Source organism: Osmia lignaria, chromosome 1 (genome assembly GCF_051020975.1).
Source record: "Osmia lignaria lignaria isolate PbOS001 chromosome 1, iyOsmLign1, whole genome shotgun sequence".
Classification (NCBI taxonomy): domain Eukaryota; kingdom Metazoa; phylum Arthropoda; class Insecta; order Hymenoptera; family Megachilidae; genus Osmia; species Osmia lignaria.
In genome coordinates, this window is record NC_135032.1 from 13071035 (window position 1) to 13090448 (window position 19414).

The 19414-nt window shown below is 28.1% G+C and overlaps 7 protein-coding genes across 11 annotated transcripts; 5 read left to right on the plus strand and 2 right to left on the minus strand.

Annotated features, from left to right (window-relative positions):
* The first annotated feature begins 75 nt into the window (after positions 1 to 75).
* Positions 76 to 3146, plus strand: LOC117606234 (uncharacterized). Of its 2 annotated transcripts, XM_034328483.2 has the most exons (9): positions 76 to 471; positions 582 to 763; positions 967 to 1166; positions 1249 to 1458; positions 1525 to 1874; positions 1945 to 2445; positions 2561 to 2636; positions 2737 to 2790; positions 2858 to 2997. In XM_034328483.2, exons 1-8 carry the CDS (start codon positions 208 to 210, stop codon positions 2787 to 2789), a joined length of 1836 nt encoding a protein of 611 aa, XP_034184374.2. In that variant the 5' UTR covers positions 76 to 207; the 3' UTR covers position 2790; positions 2858 to 2997. The 2 variants fall into 2 exon arrangements, with proteins under 2 accessions (XP_034184374.2, XP_076544312.1); XM_076688197.1 differs by having other exon boundaries at positions 2561 to 2790; positions 2858 to 3146.
* Positions 3147 to 3293: 147 nt separating this feature from the next.
* On the plus strand, positions 3294 to 6413 carry gb (solute carrier family 7 member genderblind). 3 transcript variants are annotated; one of them, XM_034328503.2, is made up of 12 exons: positions 3294 to 3756; positions 3832 to 3993; positions 4118 to 4307; positions 4422 to 4644; positions 4723 to 4838; positions 4916 to 5041; positions 5099 to 5243; positions 5328 to 5451; positions 5517 to 5717; positions 5801 to 5950; positions 6016 to 6193; positions 6272 to 6413. In XM_034328503.2, exons 3-12 carry the CDS (start codon positions 4139 to 4141, stop codon positions 6331 to 6333), a joined length of 1494 nt encoding a protein of 497 aa, XP_034184394.2. In that variant the 5' UTR covers positions 3294 to 3756; positions 3832 to 3993; positions 4118 to 4138; the 3' UTR covers positions 6334 to 6413. The 3 variants fall into 3 exon arrangements, with proteins under 3 accessions (XP_034184394.2, XP_034184393.2, XP_076544320.1); XM_034328502.2 differs by having other exon boundaries at positions 4134 to 4307; XM_076688205.1 differs by lacking the exon at positions 6272 to 6413 and having other exon boundaries at positions 4134 to 4307; positions 5999 to 6138.
* Positions 5801 to 8045, minus strand: Vha14-1 (V-type proton ATPase subunit Vha14-1). Its single transcript, XM_034328578.2, has 5 exons — positions 7762 to 8045; positions 7614 to 7695; positions 7470 to 7552; positions 7269 to 7391; positions 5801 to 7132 (listed from the first exon to the last, which is right to left on the minus strand). The coding sequence occupies exons 1-5, from the start codon at positions 7813 to 7815 to the stop codon at positions 7103 to 7105; spliced, it is 372 nt and encodes a 123-aa protein (XP_034184469.1). The 5' UTR covers positions 7816 to 8045; the 3' UTR covers positions 5801 to 7102.
* Positions 8046 to 8205: 160 nt separating this feature from the next.
* On the plus strand, positions 8206 to 12080 carry LOC117606222 (uncharacterized). The gene is made up of 7 exons (XM_034328447.2): positions 8206 to 8772; positions 8886 to 9100; positions 9173 to 9394; positions 9476 to 9690; positions 9754 to 10088; positions 10151 to 11455; positions 11538 to 12080. Exons 2-7 carry the CDS (start codon positions 8966 to 8968, stop codon positions 11735 to 11737), a joined length of 2412 nt encoding a protein of 803 aa, XP_034184338.2. The 5' UTR covers positions 8206 to 8772; positions 8886 to 8965; the 3' UTR covers positions 11738 to 12080.
* A 230-nt stretch (positions 12081 to 12310) lies between these two features.
* On the plus strand, positions 12311 to 15159 carry LOC117606269 (uncharacterized). 2 transcript variants are annotated; one of them, XR_004581935.2, is made up of 3 exons: positions 12311 to 12807; positions 12885 to 13168; positions 15020 to 15159. XR_004581935.2 is itself a non-coding variant. In XM_034328556.2 (2 exons), exons 1-2 carry the CDS (start codon positions 12443 to 12445, stop codon positions 13099 to 13101), a joined length of 582 nt encoding a protein of 193 aa, XP_034184447.2. In that variant the 5' UTR covers positions 12311 to 12442; the 3' UTR covers positions 13102 to 14659. The 2 variants fall into 2 exon arrangements, 1 of the variants encoding a protein (XP_034184447.2); XM_034328556.2 differs by lacking the exon at positions 15020 to 15159 and having other exon boundaries at positions 12885 to 14659.
* Positions 13996 to 16275, minus strand: ArfGAP1 (ADP-ribosylation factor GTPase-activating protein 1). The gene is made up of 8 exons (XM_034328516.2): positions 15867 to 16275; positions 15511 to 15792; positions 15226 to 15437; positions 15028 to 15142; positions 14857 to 14946; positions 14670 to 14729; positions 14332 to 14504; positions 13996 to 14212 (listed from the first exon to the last, which is right to left on the minus strand). Exons 1-8 carry the CDS (start codon positions 15924 to 15926, stop codon positions 13996 to 13998), a joined length of 1209 nt encoding a protein of 402 aa, XP_034184407.1. The 5' UTR covers positions 15927 to 16275.
* A 440-nt stretch (positions 16276 to 16715) lies between these two features.
* Positions 16716 to 18850, plus strand: eIF1 (eukaryotic translation initiation factor eIF1). Its single transcript, XM_034328579.2, has 3 exons — positions 16716 to 16895; positions 17117 to 17274; positions 18026 to 18850. Exons 1-3 carry the CDS (start codon positions 16868 to 16870, stop codon positions 18170 to 18172), a joined length of 333 nt encoding a protein of 110 aa, XP_034184470.1. The 5' UTR covers positions 16716 to 16867; the 3' UTR covers positions 18173 to 18850.
* Positions 18851 to 19414: the final 564 nt, after the last annotated feature.

Consider the following 19414-nt stretch of genomic DNA (forward strand, 5'->3'; position numbering starts at 1 on the left):
ATCCTTTAGCGGGAAGTACAACTAATTTCTATTTAATTAATCATTCACGTATGAGATAAAACTAACTTCAATTAATTTAACGTCATATTAATTTTCTAAATATGATTAAAATAATTTTTATTTTTATTCCATTTCACTTTGTTTTACTTCATGAATCAACTTTTGCAATTCAAGTCCTGCCGATTTGAATAATATTAAAAAGACACAATGCATTTTATAGTAACTTTTGGATTTCAAGTTTCTAAGAAATTTAACATAAAGAACGATCAGTTTCTAAATAAAGAAAGGATTAAAGCGAAAAAAATAAATCGAAGAGATAAACAGAAAAAAGTTAATAATTCGTCTGAAACTGCACACTCCCCAAATATTATAAACATAGGCGATGTGTTAACAGAAATACACGTTGAATATGAATTTCTTTCTGGTTATAAATTTAAACTTGATTGTCGGTGTTGGGAAACAGCGGTAAAGGTACGTCATTAATTCTACTTTAAATATACATACATATACATATATATCACATTAGAAATTAACAAATTTAATAAAATATTACGATTAATTGTGCGATTTTAACAATATAGATTTATACTGAAAATGGTGACTGGTGCTTAAGACCTATATTGTGTCCACTTAATGAAGATTTGATTTGGATCGTGTTTTCCGTACATCATTTAGTTCAATTAAATGAAGTCCAATTACAACATTTCTTTAATTACATAATCACATATCGCATATTTCATGGGAAAAAACAATTTTCGGAAAGGTTAGTTAAGATGACTCACTTAACTTTGTCGCCCTTAATTATTTTATTATGTATGTACTTATTATAAAAAGATACAAGAAAACCCTTTGGGAGAAAGTCACTGTATCTCAGGAGGGGGGAGGGAGCTGAAGGTCATTTCAAGGTCATCTATTTTTCGACGTTTCGCAATGACAATTTGTTGACTCCATTTTTTTATTTTGTAGAGCCAAAAAGGACAAAGTAAAAGAATTTTACATAAATGATAGTTCTATGAGCACAGGACCGTATGATTTTCTTGAAATATATTCCTTTGACTTGCACAATTCTAATTTTATTAGAAAATCATCTCTTCCAGCATCAATCACAGTAACAAATAAAGTTCATGGTGATTTCAGTATCATAACATACCTTGATATGATACCAGGTATCTATTAAAATATTTTGAATTTAAATCATCCAATACTTGTTCCGTTGTTCTTATTTTATAATTTTATAACTTCGATTAGATAAAGTACACGAATATAAGTTTCGAAAAATGTTAAGGAAGGATCGTTTCCCGCTTGAATCTTTGGAAGTTGAATTATTAAATGTGGATCAAAGATCGGATATGAAATCTGTGCCGAAGAAACGATTAAAAGCAAATAAATTAAATAAACGTAATTACGAAAAAGAGGTTGCGCATGAGATACATTTACCCGCGGAGACTGTGTTTTCTGGTAATATATTAATCGTAAGATTATTTGTTATTAGAATAAATACTGACCATAATATTTTGTTTTCAGGTATGGGTACCACTACTAGCTTCAAAAGAACTCCACAATCACCAAATGTTTCATCCGTTTTCATTTCCACCGAGTGTCGAAATATATTTTCAGACAAGCAACTGCTAAAGGATTTAAATCCAATAGCGATCAAGTTAGAGCAATTATCAAATTTTCCAGCCGAGCTGATTATTGAAAATGGTTTCAAATATTTGTACGTAAAAATTCCTTTTCTGAATCACACGATCATCACACCATACTATACTCCAAATAGAACAATGTATTTCGAATTTATTAAATGCTTCCTTTGCAAGGAGATCAGCCCAGAAGAACTAATTAATTTTCTTACTACAAAATTTCTCATTGTCGAGGTAAGATGAAATTAATATTTTCAGAATTAATATTTTCATTAAATTAATGGATCAATATCTTTCTGTTTAGATCATTGGCATACGTATTGTAAATGTTCCCCAGTCTAGTATTCCTATTTCTAAAAAGTCGAATAAAGACGCATCAACGATAAAGAAATCAAAAATTACGGAAGTAACAACGAAAGAGGAAGTCTTGCTAGGAGTCGCGAAATTCGATGTATCTGATCTTTTAAGAGGATTTTGGGAAATAAGACTAATAAGCAGTTTATCACATCCTTGCAATACCGATTTCACGCGTACAAACATAAATGGCGATGAAATGATAAATTCACCGCTCACAAATGATATCCTGACATCATTGGGTACGTCAGTGAAAATTAAAGTACGATTATCTTATGACTTGAGAAAAATTCAGCAAAGGATTCTGCGTAGTAAGGATATACTGAATCGCATTTTTTTTATATTGAGCGATACAAAATTGGTGAATGATATTCTGAAAAATGTGTCCTCTCACAATTCCGGTTTATTGAAAACTTATCGGTACTCGAATCAGAATGCCGAGAATTCAAAGGTGCACAATTTTTTATTATTTTATTGATATATTCCTTCTACATATTAGTAATATCTTAATGAAATTTTTTTTCATTTTCTTTTCATTTTTTAAACAAATTTTTTTTTTAACACAGGTACGAGATGTTCCTAAGGATATTTTAACGGGTTTCGTTATTAATTGTTCGAAGACGTTTTATATTTTTCTTGAAGGTATCTCAAATGGATATTTGTTAAAAATCTGGAAAATCGTAACGAACCTTCCCTTTCGAAATAAATGCGTTTATTATAATAGCAGTTATATATTTCTTAGGCGGCTTTATGAGGATTTTGTATCCTTTGGTGGAGTTATTCATATTGAATTAAGGTAAATAAAAAAAAAAAAAAATACTTGTTTTGAATGTATTATATTAAATTTATTCATTTCATCAAAGCGATCCTTTGGAAACGGAACTCCGCAAATGCAGTTTATATATTGGTGAAACTAAAAAGACAATTCAAGCCAATCTAATGACAAAAATGGGACTGATGAAATTAACTTTAACGATGAAAACATTATGTCAAGCTTGTTTATTTCCGGATTCAAGCGTCGTTAAAGCTTTCCTCGATGACATTCGCAAAATTTAATTTGAACATTTCAAACAATTTACTGCTAATCAAATGGAAATGACATCGAAGAACAAGTATCCAATTACAATTGTACATATATGGAAAAAGAAAAATTATTTAATTAAATTTTTGTGCACATACATACGTATATGTATATTGTAAGTATTTATCTACATACAACCTTACACTGATAATAAAATTATCTATTTAAATACGCCGATTGATAAGAAGAAAAAAAACAGGGGTATTTAGTAAGCACTGACCTTCATGACATAATTATAAACAAATAAAAGGTATTTAATCTTTCTTTAAAGAAATATGTCTATGTTAGAAACATATCTTTATCCATATATGTATTTCTTTATGTATTTCGATATCATGTAATTTGAATTTGAATTGCATCAGGATCAGGAATTTTTCGTTCATTGGTATTGAAACATATTTATATATATATACATATAGCAATTATTCAACAAAATTTTATAGGTATTAGTATCTTTCATATATCAAATAAGAATTTTTCATAACAAAATCCTCTTGTATTTATTTCATTTAAAAAATACAACTTAGGATTTGCGAACCAACCTGTATTTTGACCAATTTTGACTTGGCACACGTGTATTATCTTTCACATGTATAACCTACATTTATTTTTCATTCAAAACCTTTATAAATAATATTGTATGAACCAGGAAAGAATTTATTTATTTATATCATCTTTCAGGTATTGTGTATAATTAACATATATTGTATTAATGTTATATTTATAATAATAAACACATATGGTTTTCGTTTTCAGATGATGCACACTCAAAAAGAAATCCAAAAAATTTATATATATAGATAATACTTACACGTGTGTATTTTTTATTATATACCAATTTATATTTTTCCTCATTTATATAAAAAAATTACATTACTGTAATATAACTTCATAAACTTATGGTATAAAAAGCAGCAGGTAAGCTAATTAAATCTTCATTCTACTAATAAATTAAAAATTTTCTATCAAGCTTTTTTCTAAATACATTATAATTTATTACTTTAATCTCACTATTGATATTATAATTGATATTGTGCTTTAGTATTTGTTTTATTTAGGTGAAATGGTTTCTCAAATATTTGATGAATCTCCTAAAGAAATGCATTTAATAAGTTCAGATGATGAATCGCATGCTATTAAACAAGTTAATAGTATTGAAAAAGTACAAATGAGAAAGCAGCTCGGTCTTTTAGAGGGAGTTGCAATTATTTTAGGAATCATATGTGGTTCTGGTAAGAATTTACCTAAGATTTTTAACATTTCTCTCTATGTTTATATCAAATGAAATTTCAATTAAATATATGGTTATTCTTTATTCCATATAATGTTAAATCTCATTTGTACAGGTATTTTCATTTCACCAAAAGGGATCATTACAGAAGTAGGAAGCGTCGGAGTATCTTTAGTTGTATGGGTTCTGTGTGGTTTACTTTCTATGGTTGGAGCATTATGTTATGCTGAATTAGGAACTTGTATACCTCGTAGTGGCGGAGATTATGCTTATATTTATGAAGCTTTTGGAGCATTGCCTGCTTTTCTCTATTTATGGGCTGCTAACTTAATATTTATGTAAGTTGTTTATTATCAAAAGAAAAAATTGGAAAACTGATAGCTATTTAAAATATATGTATATTCTTTCATTTACAGACCAACTACAAATGCCATCATGGGTTTAACTTTTGCTCAATATGTTTTACAACCATTCTTTTCAAACTGCACTATCCCAGTTGATGGTATACGCTTACTAGCAGCAGTAACTATTTGTAAGACATTTATGTTATATATATAAAATTTTGTTTATACATAAAATATAATATTGTTCCTTCGATTTTTATAATAGGTCTACTTACATTTGCGAACTGTTATGATGTCAAAGAAACATCAAAAATGCAAAATGTATTTATGTTTGCTAAAATTGGTGCATTAGTAATTATAATTATTGCTGGACTAGTTTGGATAATGCTAGGTAAATATGTGTGTTTTAATATGTATCATAAGTATGTATATTAATCGTTTATCATAGGACATACGGAAAATTTTGAAAATGCTTTTGAAAATACAATTACGGAACCGGGTAAAATTGCAGTGGCCTTTTACTCTGGTATATTCTCATACTCTGGGTGGAATTACCTAAATTTTATGACCGAAGAATTAAAAGATCCTTACGTGTATGTATTGTAAAAAAGTACAAAATTATTAACAAATTTATTCTCAGTTTATCCAAATATTAAATGAATAGTTTCATTTTGTAGGAATTTACCGCGAGCTATTTATATATCATTACCTTTAGTTACTTTTATCTATGTATTGGCAAATGTAGCTTATTTGTCAGTTTTAACACCAACCGAAATGATTTCTTCTCATGCAATTGCTGTGGTAAGTATTACTTCTTATTACTTTAAATATGTTCAGAAAGATTCGATGGAATAAATTTTTATTAGACGTTTGGTGACCAACTTCTTGGCATAATGGCATGGACGATTCCTGTTATGGTCGCTGTATCTGCATTTGGAGGATTAAGTGTTCACATTATGACATCATCTCGGATGTGTTTTGTAGGTGCTAGAAATGGTCATTTTCCTTCAATGTTAAGTCATATTAATGTTTCAAGACTTACACCTACACCTGCCTTAGTTTTTCTTGTATGTACAATATATAGACCATTGCGTAATAAATGCTTTAAACATTTATTCATTAATATAAACGTTTTCTCTCTTATTTTTAGTGTTTTTTGTCTTTAATAATGTTATGTACAAGTGATATTTTTGTATTAATCACATACTGCAGCATAGTTGAATCGTTTTTCATCATGTTATCGGTAGCCGGTGTATTATGGCTTCGTTACAAAAAACCTAATATGAATCGACCAATTAAGGCAAGTAATATTATAAGTTTTAGTACAAATTAAAAATTATATCATTAGATAAATTTATATTGCAGATGCCTTTGTGGATTCCTGTTACATTTGTTGCCATATGTGGGTTTTTAGTATTTGTTCCTTGCTACGAACGACCGTATGAAGTTGGTATTGGGGCTTTAATAACTTTATCTGGAGTTCCAGCTTATTTTGTTGGCGTCGAATGGAAAAACAAACCTTTATGGTTTCAACAGCTTAATCGTACGTAATATCTCCATATTTTTACTATTTTATAGCTTTATTCGTAAGTTAACGGTTGTTAATATTTCTTTTTTCTAGTTCAACTTACTTATACCGTACAAAAATTATTTATGTCTGCCACTGAGGAACGTGATTATTAAATTTAAGTATTATAAATTTTTAAATAATTCAAATTGCATAAAATTTCAGTCTTCTACTGCGATTCTAATGAAATATTTATAGTAACCTGTGTGTTGCTAACAATTACCACAGAACTGTGTTCTTTGTAAACAAAAGTTTACAATATACATGTAAGTACAATTGCTCTCTTATTTGTAAAATTGAATATTTATAATTACTTATTATTATTTATTTGAAAAAATAGTTATACCCCCATCGTAGTTTAATTATTTTGCTGTTGTTTTTAATAACTATGTACATGTTCATGCAAAAATGACCAAAAATTTACATATTCTTTTATTGTGAAGATGTGTTCTTATAAGTATTATTCTGTTTCTTGTTCTTTATTCATTACCCCAAGAAATAAAAAATATAAAAATAAATCTATGCTAACTTAAGAAATGTATAAATTTATTGGATATTAAACATATCTCAATTAGATATAATTTCAAAGCAAAGATATATTATTTAAATAATTGCAAACGAAATATTAAAAATAAAATATTCTATGATTCGTAATGTATATGTTTATTTACATAACTAATTTTTATATTTGCAAATGTTTAGCAGAACACATTTCTCAAAATTGATATATACATTTTACAGGGAAACTAATCAGTTACTGTAAATATAAAATAATGGTATGTTGTATGTGTTTCTATTTTTTCTGAACAGACTATAACAGTGACATTACATATAGATATCAACAAATAACATACAGGTCACCGTTTTTCTTTTTATATATATTCATTAATGTATATCTTCTGGGTTAAACATTCCCTGTAAAGTAAAATTAGAATTACTTACACTCATTAATAGTTATGAATTGATTCTCCATTTATATATGTGCCAATATATGGTATTAGCAACTAATAAATATCTGTATTAACTATTATAATTTAAACAATAGTCTTACCTTAGCACGCCTTAAAATGGAATCCTTGCTGGCATCATACGGATGATCTTTACTTGGAATTTCTAATACCGATGGTATAGGTTGTGTATGACTATCAATTACATGACGAATCATCTCTGCAACCTCAAATAGATTATAAAAAATTTATTTGTAGATAATACAAATAAATTTTAATATTTAGAAAATGTACATGATACTTACATTTTGATTAATAAGAATGATATCAATATCATCTCGTTTAATAAAACGCTTAAATGTATCTTCTATATCACTTACTGGCGTATCTATAAAGAAATTAATATATATACAAATTTATACAAAAATAAATGTTTTAATAATACGTACTTTTGTCTACAACCATAAAATTAGGCTGACGATGTTTATTAATTTCACCAACTCCGCCCAGTAGAAATCCCACGCAGGTATCCTGAACAAGAAACTATCGTGAATATCCATTAGACATAAAATATAATTTTTTACAAATGTCATTTACTTCATCTCCGATTACTGCAAGAAGTTTACCCTTGCCCGCGGAATGGAGAGCCATTATTACGAAAAATAATGTAAGCAGTTGAATAAAGTTCAATTGTTTTTAATGCAACAAATCCTATCGAAGCCACCAGCTGACAAGTCAACGCCTACGTTGTTTAATTAGTACTTAAACATCACGTGCCAAACTTGTCCAATTGAAAATATAGCGGGGATATGTTGGTCGAATTTAGAAATCGCGAACTTCGGAATAGGCTGATGTTTTGTAGATATCATTTATAGCATGTATTCCTGCAATAATCTAATATCGAATGTGAAGTATATATAAAAGTATTTAGTAAACATTTACAATTCGAAATCGTACAACTTATTTATATATATAATACATATGTATGTATATATTTGGTATTTCATGTAAAGTATGGTACAACTATTCGTATATGAAGCTGAATTTCTATTTAAATGATTATTTTTAGCTGTACTGATTATGTCAACAGAAATACACATATTTATGGGAATGAGTTAAAAAAAAATTGTTTGAAAGCTAGGACTTTACATACAATAAGTATAATGCGCGTAACACGTAATATATATGTAAGGTTATGTTTCTATATGTGTTACAGCATAAGTGCTATGTGTATCTAATATTAATTATTTACGTAAATTGGGAGATGGAAGCTTGTGTTAAATCCGATAGTTTTATATATTCTTTTTTTCATTATGTGATATGTACAAATCAGGAAGCTAGTGGTTATTAAGAATATCTCTTAAAACAGGATATTCGTTCTACAATTATCATTAATAATTATGTTATTTAGGTTATTATGTTATGAAACTTAAAAATTGTTAAAAGGTTGTGTGTTTTTGGTACTGAATGCAACTGTAAATACAATCAATCATATTATGCATTGATTTCCAATAAATTATCCAAAAACAGTATATATCCAACTACAGTTTGCTATTGATAAAATCTGTAACTTGTGAGTTGTGAGCATTACAGCGAGCATAACCTTAAGTAAATATTTATATTAATATTCTACTGTGTTTTTATGTATGAGATAACCCTAATATTCAATTAGTATGCATATCACCATGTTTGTCAATGCATTTTTTCTTTTAATTCTTCAGAAGTTTTATTCGCTTAACATGTGTATCCTATATAATTGAAGAAGGGTGATATCGGTTAACAAAAAGTATAACATAAAAAAATGTCATTTGAGACCAGTGGAGATATTTATAAGAAAATGGTTTCCGAAGAGATCGTACAAAAATCATGTACAATAGATGAAAGCTCAACAGAGTTTATGGTTTTAACTAAATGTGAAAATATGGAAGAAACAGTGGTAATAAAATAATAAATATGCTAAGAAGTACATATTTAGAAAATTATCATTAATTAAAACTAATTTACATAGGTTGTTGAAGAAGAGATAATTATAGATGAACAAGCAGATGTGAAACAACAGATTTTAGAAGAAGATCTTTGTGAATCAAAAGAACAATCTTCTGAATATTTGAAAGAAGGTATAGATACAACAATGCAGGCCGAGTACACAGATGATTCAATATCATTATCTATGGACAATTTAGCTAAGCAAAAGTGGTTTACCAATAATACGCATAAACAAGATCTATTGGTAAATATCGTTAAATTTAAAAGAAATAATGAGCTATAAATATATATAGAAAAACATCATTCAATTTATATGACTGTATAGCTATTAGAATCGGAAGAAAGCGAATCTGAAGTAAGTAATAAAGCAACAAACGACAACGATGATCAAGATGGAGACGAAGAAACAATAGCTACATTTGTAACCGCCGCTGGTCAGCAGCTAGCATTATATGCGGTTGAAGATTCGGATGAAATCTTTGCAGTAGCAGTCTACGACGGATCGGGTGAACCTCCGACGAACTTCCAGTTTCTTATGAAGTAAGAATAATGAATAAGTTTTTAAAGTATGCAAAGTAAATAACAAAATGGTTATATTTACAGAGCAGATGTCGAAAGACTAATAGGTGAAGGTGCAGTTAGAACTGTAAAAAAACCGACACAAATAAAAAAACAATTGTTAACTACTCAACCACCAATATTTTTTTCTAAAAGCGAATCAACAAATAACATAGCACTGTATAATGAAGATAAAAATATTACATATAGAAATGGTAGATTACAGGAGAAAGAACGTATGACGGAAGAAAATTCTACTGTAATAGAAGGTTCTGATTTGAACTTGAATATGAAACAGGTTCCTAACATTATATATGCAGCTCATGATAAACAGTCAGATGTTACATATGTAATGATGAATGATTCTTCCATAAATATGGGTATGTATTTAAAAATTAATACAGCTATGAAAGTGAATACTAATATCATTTTAATTTAACAGATACTTCCGAAGAATATCAAGAAAATGATGAAAGTGATAATGAAATTATAGAACAATCAACTGTGCAGTATATTTTATTTGGGAACGATCAATCTGATTCCGAATTAACGTTTGATGAAATTCACGAAACTCTGCAGAATTTGAAATCAGCTGAATTAAAATCATCAAAGAAACAAGTGAACAAAAAAGCTGTTAGAACACAAAATAATCATGAAAATACTAAAGAAACCGACTATGAATCTTCAAGACATAAAAATTCCAGTTTGTCTAAGCACATTTCCAGTACTTTAACAGAGAGGAAGTTAAATTTAATGGATAATAAACAAGAACTTGTAGAAACGTTTACAAATTCAGAGACGAATATGATGTCAAATAGTACAAATTTAGATATATCTAATGGTTCCACTGAATGTATGTCACCTGAATCATCCCAAATTCAGTGTAAAGCTAAAAGATCTCGAAAACAGCAGTTAGTTTCTGTAAATCGTGAAGATTCGGAAATTATAATCCAACCGGCATCTTTGTTAAGTGAAGAAGACAATAATGTTAGAAAAAGGGGGAAACGAAAAAAGAGAGTGGTAGGTCATTCTGGGCATCGGCAAAAAAATAATGAAGCGAAAAGAATGAAAAGAATCAAACACAAAGAAGTAGAAGTTATTGAAATCGATATCGACGAAGAGGAAAATATGTTGCAATCAAAAAGAGATGTTGTTGAAATAACTATAGATGATAGTAAAGATAAATATTCTAGCGATAAAGAAAACGAGATTATAATGGTTGGGGATTCTGATGACGAATTACAACAATCAAATTCAAAAGCAATTTTACTGCAATGCCAACATTGTTCAAGAAATTTCAGGCAACAAAGAGCATTGGAAACTCATTTGAGAGTTTGCTCAAAATCACCGTCAAACGCAATTCGGTTTAACGAACAGAAGCTACATGCAAATGGAACGCATGAAGATACGATTAAGAAACAATACGCCTGTAAAATATGTCAGCAGAAATTCGATGTGGTAGTAGCATTAGCGCGTCACGTACGTTCAGAACATTCTCAACGGAAAAAACGTAGATTCAGTAAATTATTGGTAGAATCACCATCCATAGAAGTTGAAGAGAAAGAAGAGTATGTAGAACCAAAAAAAAAACAGTTGACTATGATTAAAAAGATAAAAAGAAAAAGAAGTCAGCGACCTAATTGTACCTGGGAAGTAAAGAAATTAAATTGTTCCGATTGTGGTAGATGGTTTCCAAGTATTGCGTTATTAAGAGCTCATTGTTTGCAGCATGGAACAAAAAAATCTGGTAAATTTTCTCTTTAAAAATTGGTTAGAAGATGATAGATATAATTTATTGCGAATGTAGTGCATTAATTCTTTTTTTACAGATCAACAGATACGTAGATGTCAAGTGTGTAAGAAATTAATACGATCTAGATTGCTGTTTATACAGCACTTAAAAAAACATAGACATTTACAAAAGAATATAAAATCGGTAGCAAATATACAAAAAAAATTACACACTACCAGGTCAATGACAGGTAAAATTACGACACTCAGAAAACGAGGACGACCACGAAAACTTTGATTCCTTTAGATATCGGCACATAGAATTTCAAATAATCAATTATATGTGGCGAATGTTGTTATTATTTCTTTTAATGTGAGATATGTATAATATGATGTTCATACTTCCAATAAAGATTGGAAATATTTATGTTTGTTGGAGAAGAGATATCTTTTGCTTTAAAATATATTAGATGCCTAGCTAAATGTATATATTGTTTAGGTATATTGTGTATATTATGTATCAGTTACTTTTACATTGTCATATACATTCATAGTTGAAGTAGTACGAAAGATTGACTTTCTCTAATTCATATTTTTTATTTTATCCTGTAATAAAAAGTCCTAGAAATTAATTGATTATTTTATTAAAAAGTATATCGTTAATGTTGCATTAACAAATTCTTTAAAAAAACTTAAGCAAGTCAGTCTTTATCCTTAGGTTGAAATATTGTACATTAATACCTTTCTCATATATTAATAATGTTATTGATTATTGTAAATAAATAAATTATATTAAAAAGCATTCATACACATTTATGAACCTTTAGATGGCGCTGATAGTAATATCGTCTGAGAAAGGCTGTATGTATGTACAATATTTATCAGTGCATGATCAATACTGTAACTTTGATTTTCGTTCTAGCTGTATCGTTTGTTTATAACAACTATTCTATCTAAATAAAACAAAAAGAAATGAACGTGTTTTATAATATTATATGTGAAGATGGACAATACTAAAAGGAAAAAAAATTCAAAAACCCAAAAGAAGCAGCAGGATCAGAATAAAGAATTTGAATCAAATATGGAATGGAGTACAAAAGACAAGAAGATATTATTGGAAGCTTTAAAAAAATATGGATCTGAAGATATTTCAGCTTTATCAAGGATGTTGCCAAACATTTCACCTAAGAATATTAAATCAAAAATTTCTGAATATTCACAAATGGCAGAAGGTGAGGTTGAATTATTAAACAAATGGTTGAAATGTGGTTTATATGAACCCAGAGATAGTCTCTTACCAGAAGCATTATTATTTATACAATTATTTGAAGATCACCCACCTCCTTCAGAATCAGGTTATGATTTCAGGTATACATACATATTATATTACTTAATTTTTTGTAATGTATATATAAATATAATAAATATATACCTTATAATTCTAGGGCAATATATAATTTTCTTTATCGTTCGTGTGTTGAAGAACCACCATTTTTTGATTTATCATCTAACGATACAGATATTTTATATTCTTTGTTATCCAAAATAGAACAAAAATCTTGGCCAAAACATCAAAAACATCTTTGGGAATATGTCGGTAGAATTTATAATAAGAGGAACATTAAAAGAGTATATCCAGGGAAGAACATACGTTCTTTATAACATTATAAGTTTAGTTAATGTCAATGATTTTGAGGTCAACAACTTCTAATTACAAACATTGAAAAAGGTATACCCAGAAAAGAATATGTATTCCTTACAATATTACAATGTTAGTTCTTTTTATATTATTATGTACATATCAGTAAATTTTATTTTAACAAAAATGATTGTACAGAAGTCTGATTATAGGTTCAAAATTATTTTGCAAGACTGAGATGTATTTTGTTAAAAATATTTTATATAAAAAGTTATCTTATATGTAAAATAAAGTAATAAAATGAGTATTTACAACAAACAGTTTATAATACACTGATATACTCTACATAACTGAAATAATATATATTTATTTTTACATAACATATGTTCGTGTACACGTAAAATAAAAAGGGCTATATCATGTTCGTTTTTATAAAAAATTAATTATTATTTAATGTGTTTATTACTAGTAGTTTTGAAAATATAGATTATACATATAAACTGTATGAACACAAACTATAATGTTTGGTAGTATCATGTATTAAATGCAGAGTAAGAGCAAGCACAGTATTCAAATAAATACACAGTACTAATGTACCCAGTATCCATTTGCTTTAGTAAACATTCACTTTAAGCCATAACTCAGGAGTACATTAGTTTACAACATATTCGTTTATTTACGCTTTTTAAAGCGTATAACAAATTCATACATATGTATGTCCATATGTGCATATAAATGAAAATTTACTTTTTTCTTTACATACATATTTCTTAAAATAAAAAGGTAGAGCTAAAAAAAATAATTTTTTTTAATAACCCTTGTATTAGTTCATACGAATTCAGAATCTATAAGACGCAAAGGATCTTATAATTTAGATCTTAAACTTTAATACAAATTTGCTAATTAATAAATAACAATTAATTTTTCAGTATTTCCCATGCATCATCTTCTAACTTCGAATCCCAATTGGATGGACTATTATCCGTGCCAAAATTGATCAGATCTCCTTCTTTAACTTTACTTCTTGGTTTTCTTGAAACTGATTTAGAGTCCACTGTTTCACTAACATTTTGCTTTGTATCATTACCCCAATCCCATTCACAGTTGGAAGAATTTGCAGTTGATATATTGGTTCTAAAATTTAATAAATTTATATTTTATATTAAAATTTTCTAACTACTTCCACATGTCTGTAAATTTAATTTAATTAAGCAGAAATGTTAGAATGAATTTTTCACATTTAATTATCTTACTTTGACTGTGATGTTTTCATTAAAGATGTTTTCTCAGTGGAATAAGGTAGAGCTACATCATAATTTTGGTAAATAGTAGAACTCTGATAATTTTCTGTCGAATTATACTGATTTTGTTCAAGTGAATTTTTTCCTCCAATATCACCCCATCCTCTTCTTCCTAAATCTCCAACCTACATTAAGTCACGAATAGAAGTAAATTATTCATTAATTATTTAAAAACGCGTCTAGCAATTCTACACTTAAAATTTAAATGTAGAATGCAATATTAATGAAAAATCAAAGCATTTAATAGATATATAAAAAAAAAAAACAATTTTAATATTTAGCTAATCTACCTTTGCAGCTAAACTATTAACATGAGCTCCAACATCTTCCAATAAAGTACCATCACGAACCTAGTAAAAACAAAATAAAACGAACCAAAAAATAAAAATATAACTAAAATGTACCACTCTTTACAAATGTATAAGGCAAAATATAAGGTATAACTTAATAAAGTTATCTTCATGTTTTTTCTTCTACCTTTTGTGAAGCTAATTCTCCAATTTTCATAGCATTTTCTGTAGCTTTACTTGCTATTTTTGATGCAGAGGAAGAAAATATTGACCATCCCTAAAAATGTATAAATTTATGTGTATATATATATATATAATATAATTCAAATTAATATGTGATTATTTTTCAGTATCTTACACTTGCTAAAGAAGAAACTGCAGTGTCAAAAAACTCCTGTGATGAACTTCTAGGTGGTGGATCCATTTGATAACCAAATCCTCCATATTTACCACCTTGGCTAGGTGGAATATTACTGTAAAAATACAAATGAGCTTATACATTTATTTATATTATTTCTATTTGAGACAATACATTTATATGAAAATTAATATTTACTCAGGGCGATTAGCATTTTCAGTCTGTTTTCTGGCAAAGAAGGCTTCTGTTTGTGATTTACAAGTACTTGAAGTAAAATTCTGATAAGAACTTGATATATCACTCTGATATGATGAATTGTCTTGTTGATTCTCCCAATACATTGAAGGTTGAAAATCTTTCGCTGTAGAAGTATTAGGAGTCCAACTTTCTCCACGAGCTAATGTTGCAATCTAATTATTCATATAAAATATATTTGAATGTTTGAAACAATAAAATGCAATACAGATATATATACAAGTTTACCCTATCTCTATATAATGCTGCTGCTTTTGTATTATACTTTTGTGTTATTGACATATTATCATCCCAGTCTGGTTGTGATTCAAAAAATTCACGAGCATCTTTATTACCGCCAACTTTCATTTTCTCTAATTCTAAGTCTTTCCATTTATCCATGGAAATAGATCGAACAAATGATAAATGAACACCAAGTCCTCTGTGTTTCCCAGAACACTCTAGACAAATCCATATACCATAGGTAACAGAAACCCATTGAGGATTGTGAGTACCACATTCAAAACATCTCTGTAAAATAATGAAATATAATGATATTAACATATGGAACAGTATTTTAACAAAAAACTAAATGAATACATTACATTATTTTCATCTTTAGGTTTAAGTTCATTCAAAGCTCTCCGAGTACGAGGGCTGGCCATAATTTAATACAGTTAAATTTAAATTAAATGGAACCTAATATTTAATTTTTGTATTAAAAATCCAACATGATACACTTGTCAGTTTCTTCATAAAAATTTGTCTCAACTTATCATAGATAATAACAAAATTGAAGCAATCAACTTTGATAGAGATTAATTTTTTAATATTTATTTTAAATTCTATAAGTAAAGTAATAAATGTATAATATACAACCAAATTGAATGCAGTATTATTGAGTCTAAAGAAACGACCATTTCATTGGTTATTTCGTTTCATACAATGTATTAGAACCATCAAGTATGGTACAAATAACTGGAAGATCAAGCATGAATGTTTCTGAAATCTACCACTATAGCGTGCTATATGCTAATCATAATTTTATGATTGTGTAATACATATACATATTTATATAAATAATACATATTGACATATGTATGTACATATAAAGGAACAGATAAATTGCAAATATATATGCTTACATATACTTGCTTGCTTTTATTTTACATAAAATAAAATCATTTTAGCATACAAGGTATACAAAAGTATATGAAAGCTGAAGAGTATTAAATAACTGGAAAGTAGTATTCATTTTATTTCAAAAGTGTACATGAATAAGCATTTTTATAAGCTGCTAAAATCATAAAAACTAATGGCTTAAAATTGTGTATTAAGTTAATGTATCATTACCAATCAAATATCGTAACATTCGATACGTGTAAACGCAGCTTGTGCAATTAGTACTGCGCATGTGCAACCCCACCCACTGTTCATGACAAATGCAACTTTTACTTCCGGTTGAGTTCAGCCTCTGCATAAGGTTTTTTGGATTTACCAGTATTCTTGCGTGGTGCTTCTGTTATCCTACTTCATCCGTGATTTTTCTCAGCTGCCTTTGCACTTTGCAATTCTATATCTTCCAGGGATATATTTTGTTTGTCGTATGTCCATCCAGAATCTCAACACATTCGGTTAGTATTGTATTTTCTATTTTCCAATTGATCATATTCTCGCAGATAGTTTTATCAAAATGGCGATGGCGTCTTTCGCTTGCATCATAGTACGCAATTAAAATTTCGCATCGTTTTTGTGTTTTTTATTAAGTTATAATTTATTTTAGGAGAAAATCTACAAGAGGATCACAAAATTGCATAAGTTTGAATATTATGTAAATTATATGGTTTTTTTTCAGACCCCTTTGCAGATGCAATCAAGGGTTCAGATGATGATGTCCAAGACGGTCTTGTGCATATAAGGATCCAACAACGAAATGGTCGCAAGACCTTAACAACAGTGCAAGGACTTTCATCTGAATATGACTTGAAGAAAATAGTGAGAGCATGTAAAAAGGTAATAAAGTTGTGATTGTTTTACGAATTTTGAACGTTGAATATTTTGTCAGTGTCAGATACAATCTAAAAATAGAACTGATGCAAACAACTACCTAGCATAAAACATAATTTACTACACAACTAAAGATGTGTTTTATTTTGTATTAATAGTACATAATATTTTTTAAACAAATTTAATTAACGTGGTTTAATTTTTCGGACAATATTTTTACATTTTTCAAAAATATGGTATTTGACATACTTAATTGAATACAAATAAAATCTCGCGATTCTTGTATTTTAACCATATAATTTTGTATATAATCGTTTACGAGATTAATGAAATTTAGTATTTTTTATTTAAAAATTGCTAGTGTCACGTTTTTCTACGTGCATGTGTGCGCACGCGCGCGTATGTTATGCCATACATGATCGTGTATATATATAAATATTTATATGTAACATATATTTTATTAAAATAGTGTCTAAAGAACAAATTAATTGTAGTTTCTTTACTTTTAATTTTATTGCAACAAATTTTACAAAAGAGGGGTTCACACAAATCTTTATTAAAATATAAATATTTTTTATTACATAAAGTTTATTAAGTTTCTTTACTTTTACTAATGAAACAATATTACAAATAATTATTAACGTAAACGTCGGTTTATTAAATTGGAATATTATCGCTTAAATAATTATCTTAACAAGTTAATTAAAAGATAAATAATGAAAACAAAGTGAATAATACAAGACAATTTAATTTCTAGGAGTTTGCCTGCAATGGGACAGTAATCGAGCACCCAGAGTACGGGGAGGTGTTGCAGCTGCAGGGGGATCAGCGAGAAAATATATGTCAGTGGCTAACAAAGTCAGGTCTGGCCAAACCTGACCAACTAAAAGTCCATGGTTTTTAACCAGCAAACACCCATGCCACTATCTAAGAACACTCCACCTTCATCAACACCTTATCATCTTAAATTATCTGTATCAGTCACTAATACTTGTTGATACATCGTGAGATATCCTATTATATACACATATATATTTCAATAAAAAATATATAACAGTAACGATATAGGCACAATATTCTAATCAGACATTTGTAAGATTGTAGGAAGCAATATTTTGCAGCCTTATGATAGATAATTCACTAAACTCATCACGTTTTAAAGTAGTAGTGATAATTAATTAGTAATTTGAGAAAATACTTATACAAGGAATAGATACAAATAGTAACGGATGGCTCTTCTTTTTTGGATTAGGTAGTATGTATCTCGGCGCTATAGACGTGTTCAGAGAAAGATCGAAAAGAATTATTTTAGACTCCAGATTTGATTTATTGTGTGTAATGCTGAATGCTTTGTTTTGTTTATATAGTAAGGTAATGGGCCTGGTTCTATATTGTCATTTCCAAGTTTTGTGCCTTTGATTCCACATTGATTGTATTATTTATTGAAAGAATCATGTTTTATTGTAATGGATTTATTTTGAGGGAGAATTGCCAATTTTTTCCTTTTTAAAGCAGTATTGATAACAGATCAATCGTTTTCGATAAAATGTGGTTGTTCTAAATAAATGGTAATTCACCAATATTCTGATTTATTTTTTCTACTACCTTTCCATATAATAATATTGAAAAAGTAAGAAAGCACAGGATTTAATGTACATATGTTACACGTAAAAGCTTACAGTTATAAACTAACAAATTTTTATGAAATGATAATAGTATATATATTTAGTTAAGTATTTGAACTTGGATACATTGTGCTAACAATAGTTTTTTAAAACAATGAACATATTACTGGTTTTCATACTTGCGTATATTTGTAAATAACAATTTATTAGTGTCGAGGTATATTGTTTACGTTATAATAAATATTAGTAATTTAAATGATCGCTTTATTAGCGATATGAACATTGTAAAACTTGTATATCTATATTTTGTATTTTATGTATTTACATATATGTATAAATAGATCTTTGTTCATTACATATGAATACGTTCATCACTTCTATAGTAGATTCGAATTAAATTTTATAAAAATGTGTATTATTTTAGAAATGATCATTAATAAAGTATAAAATTATTAGATTTATTTTACGAGATAAAAGTACGATATAAATATGTGTGTATATAATACTATGTTGATAGAAAA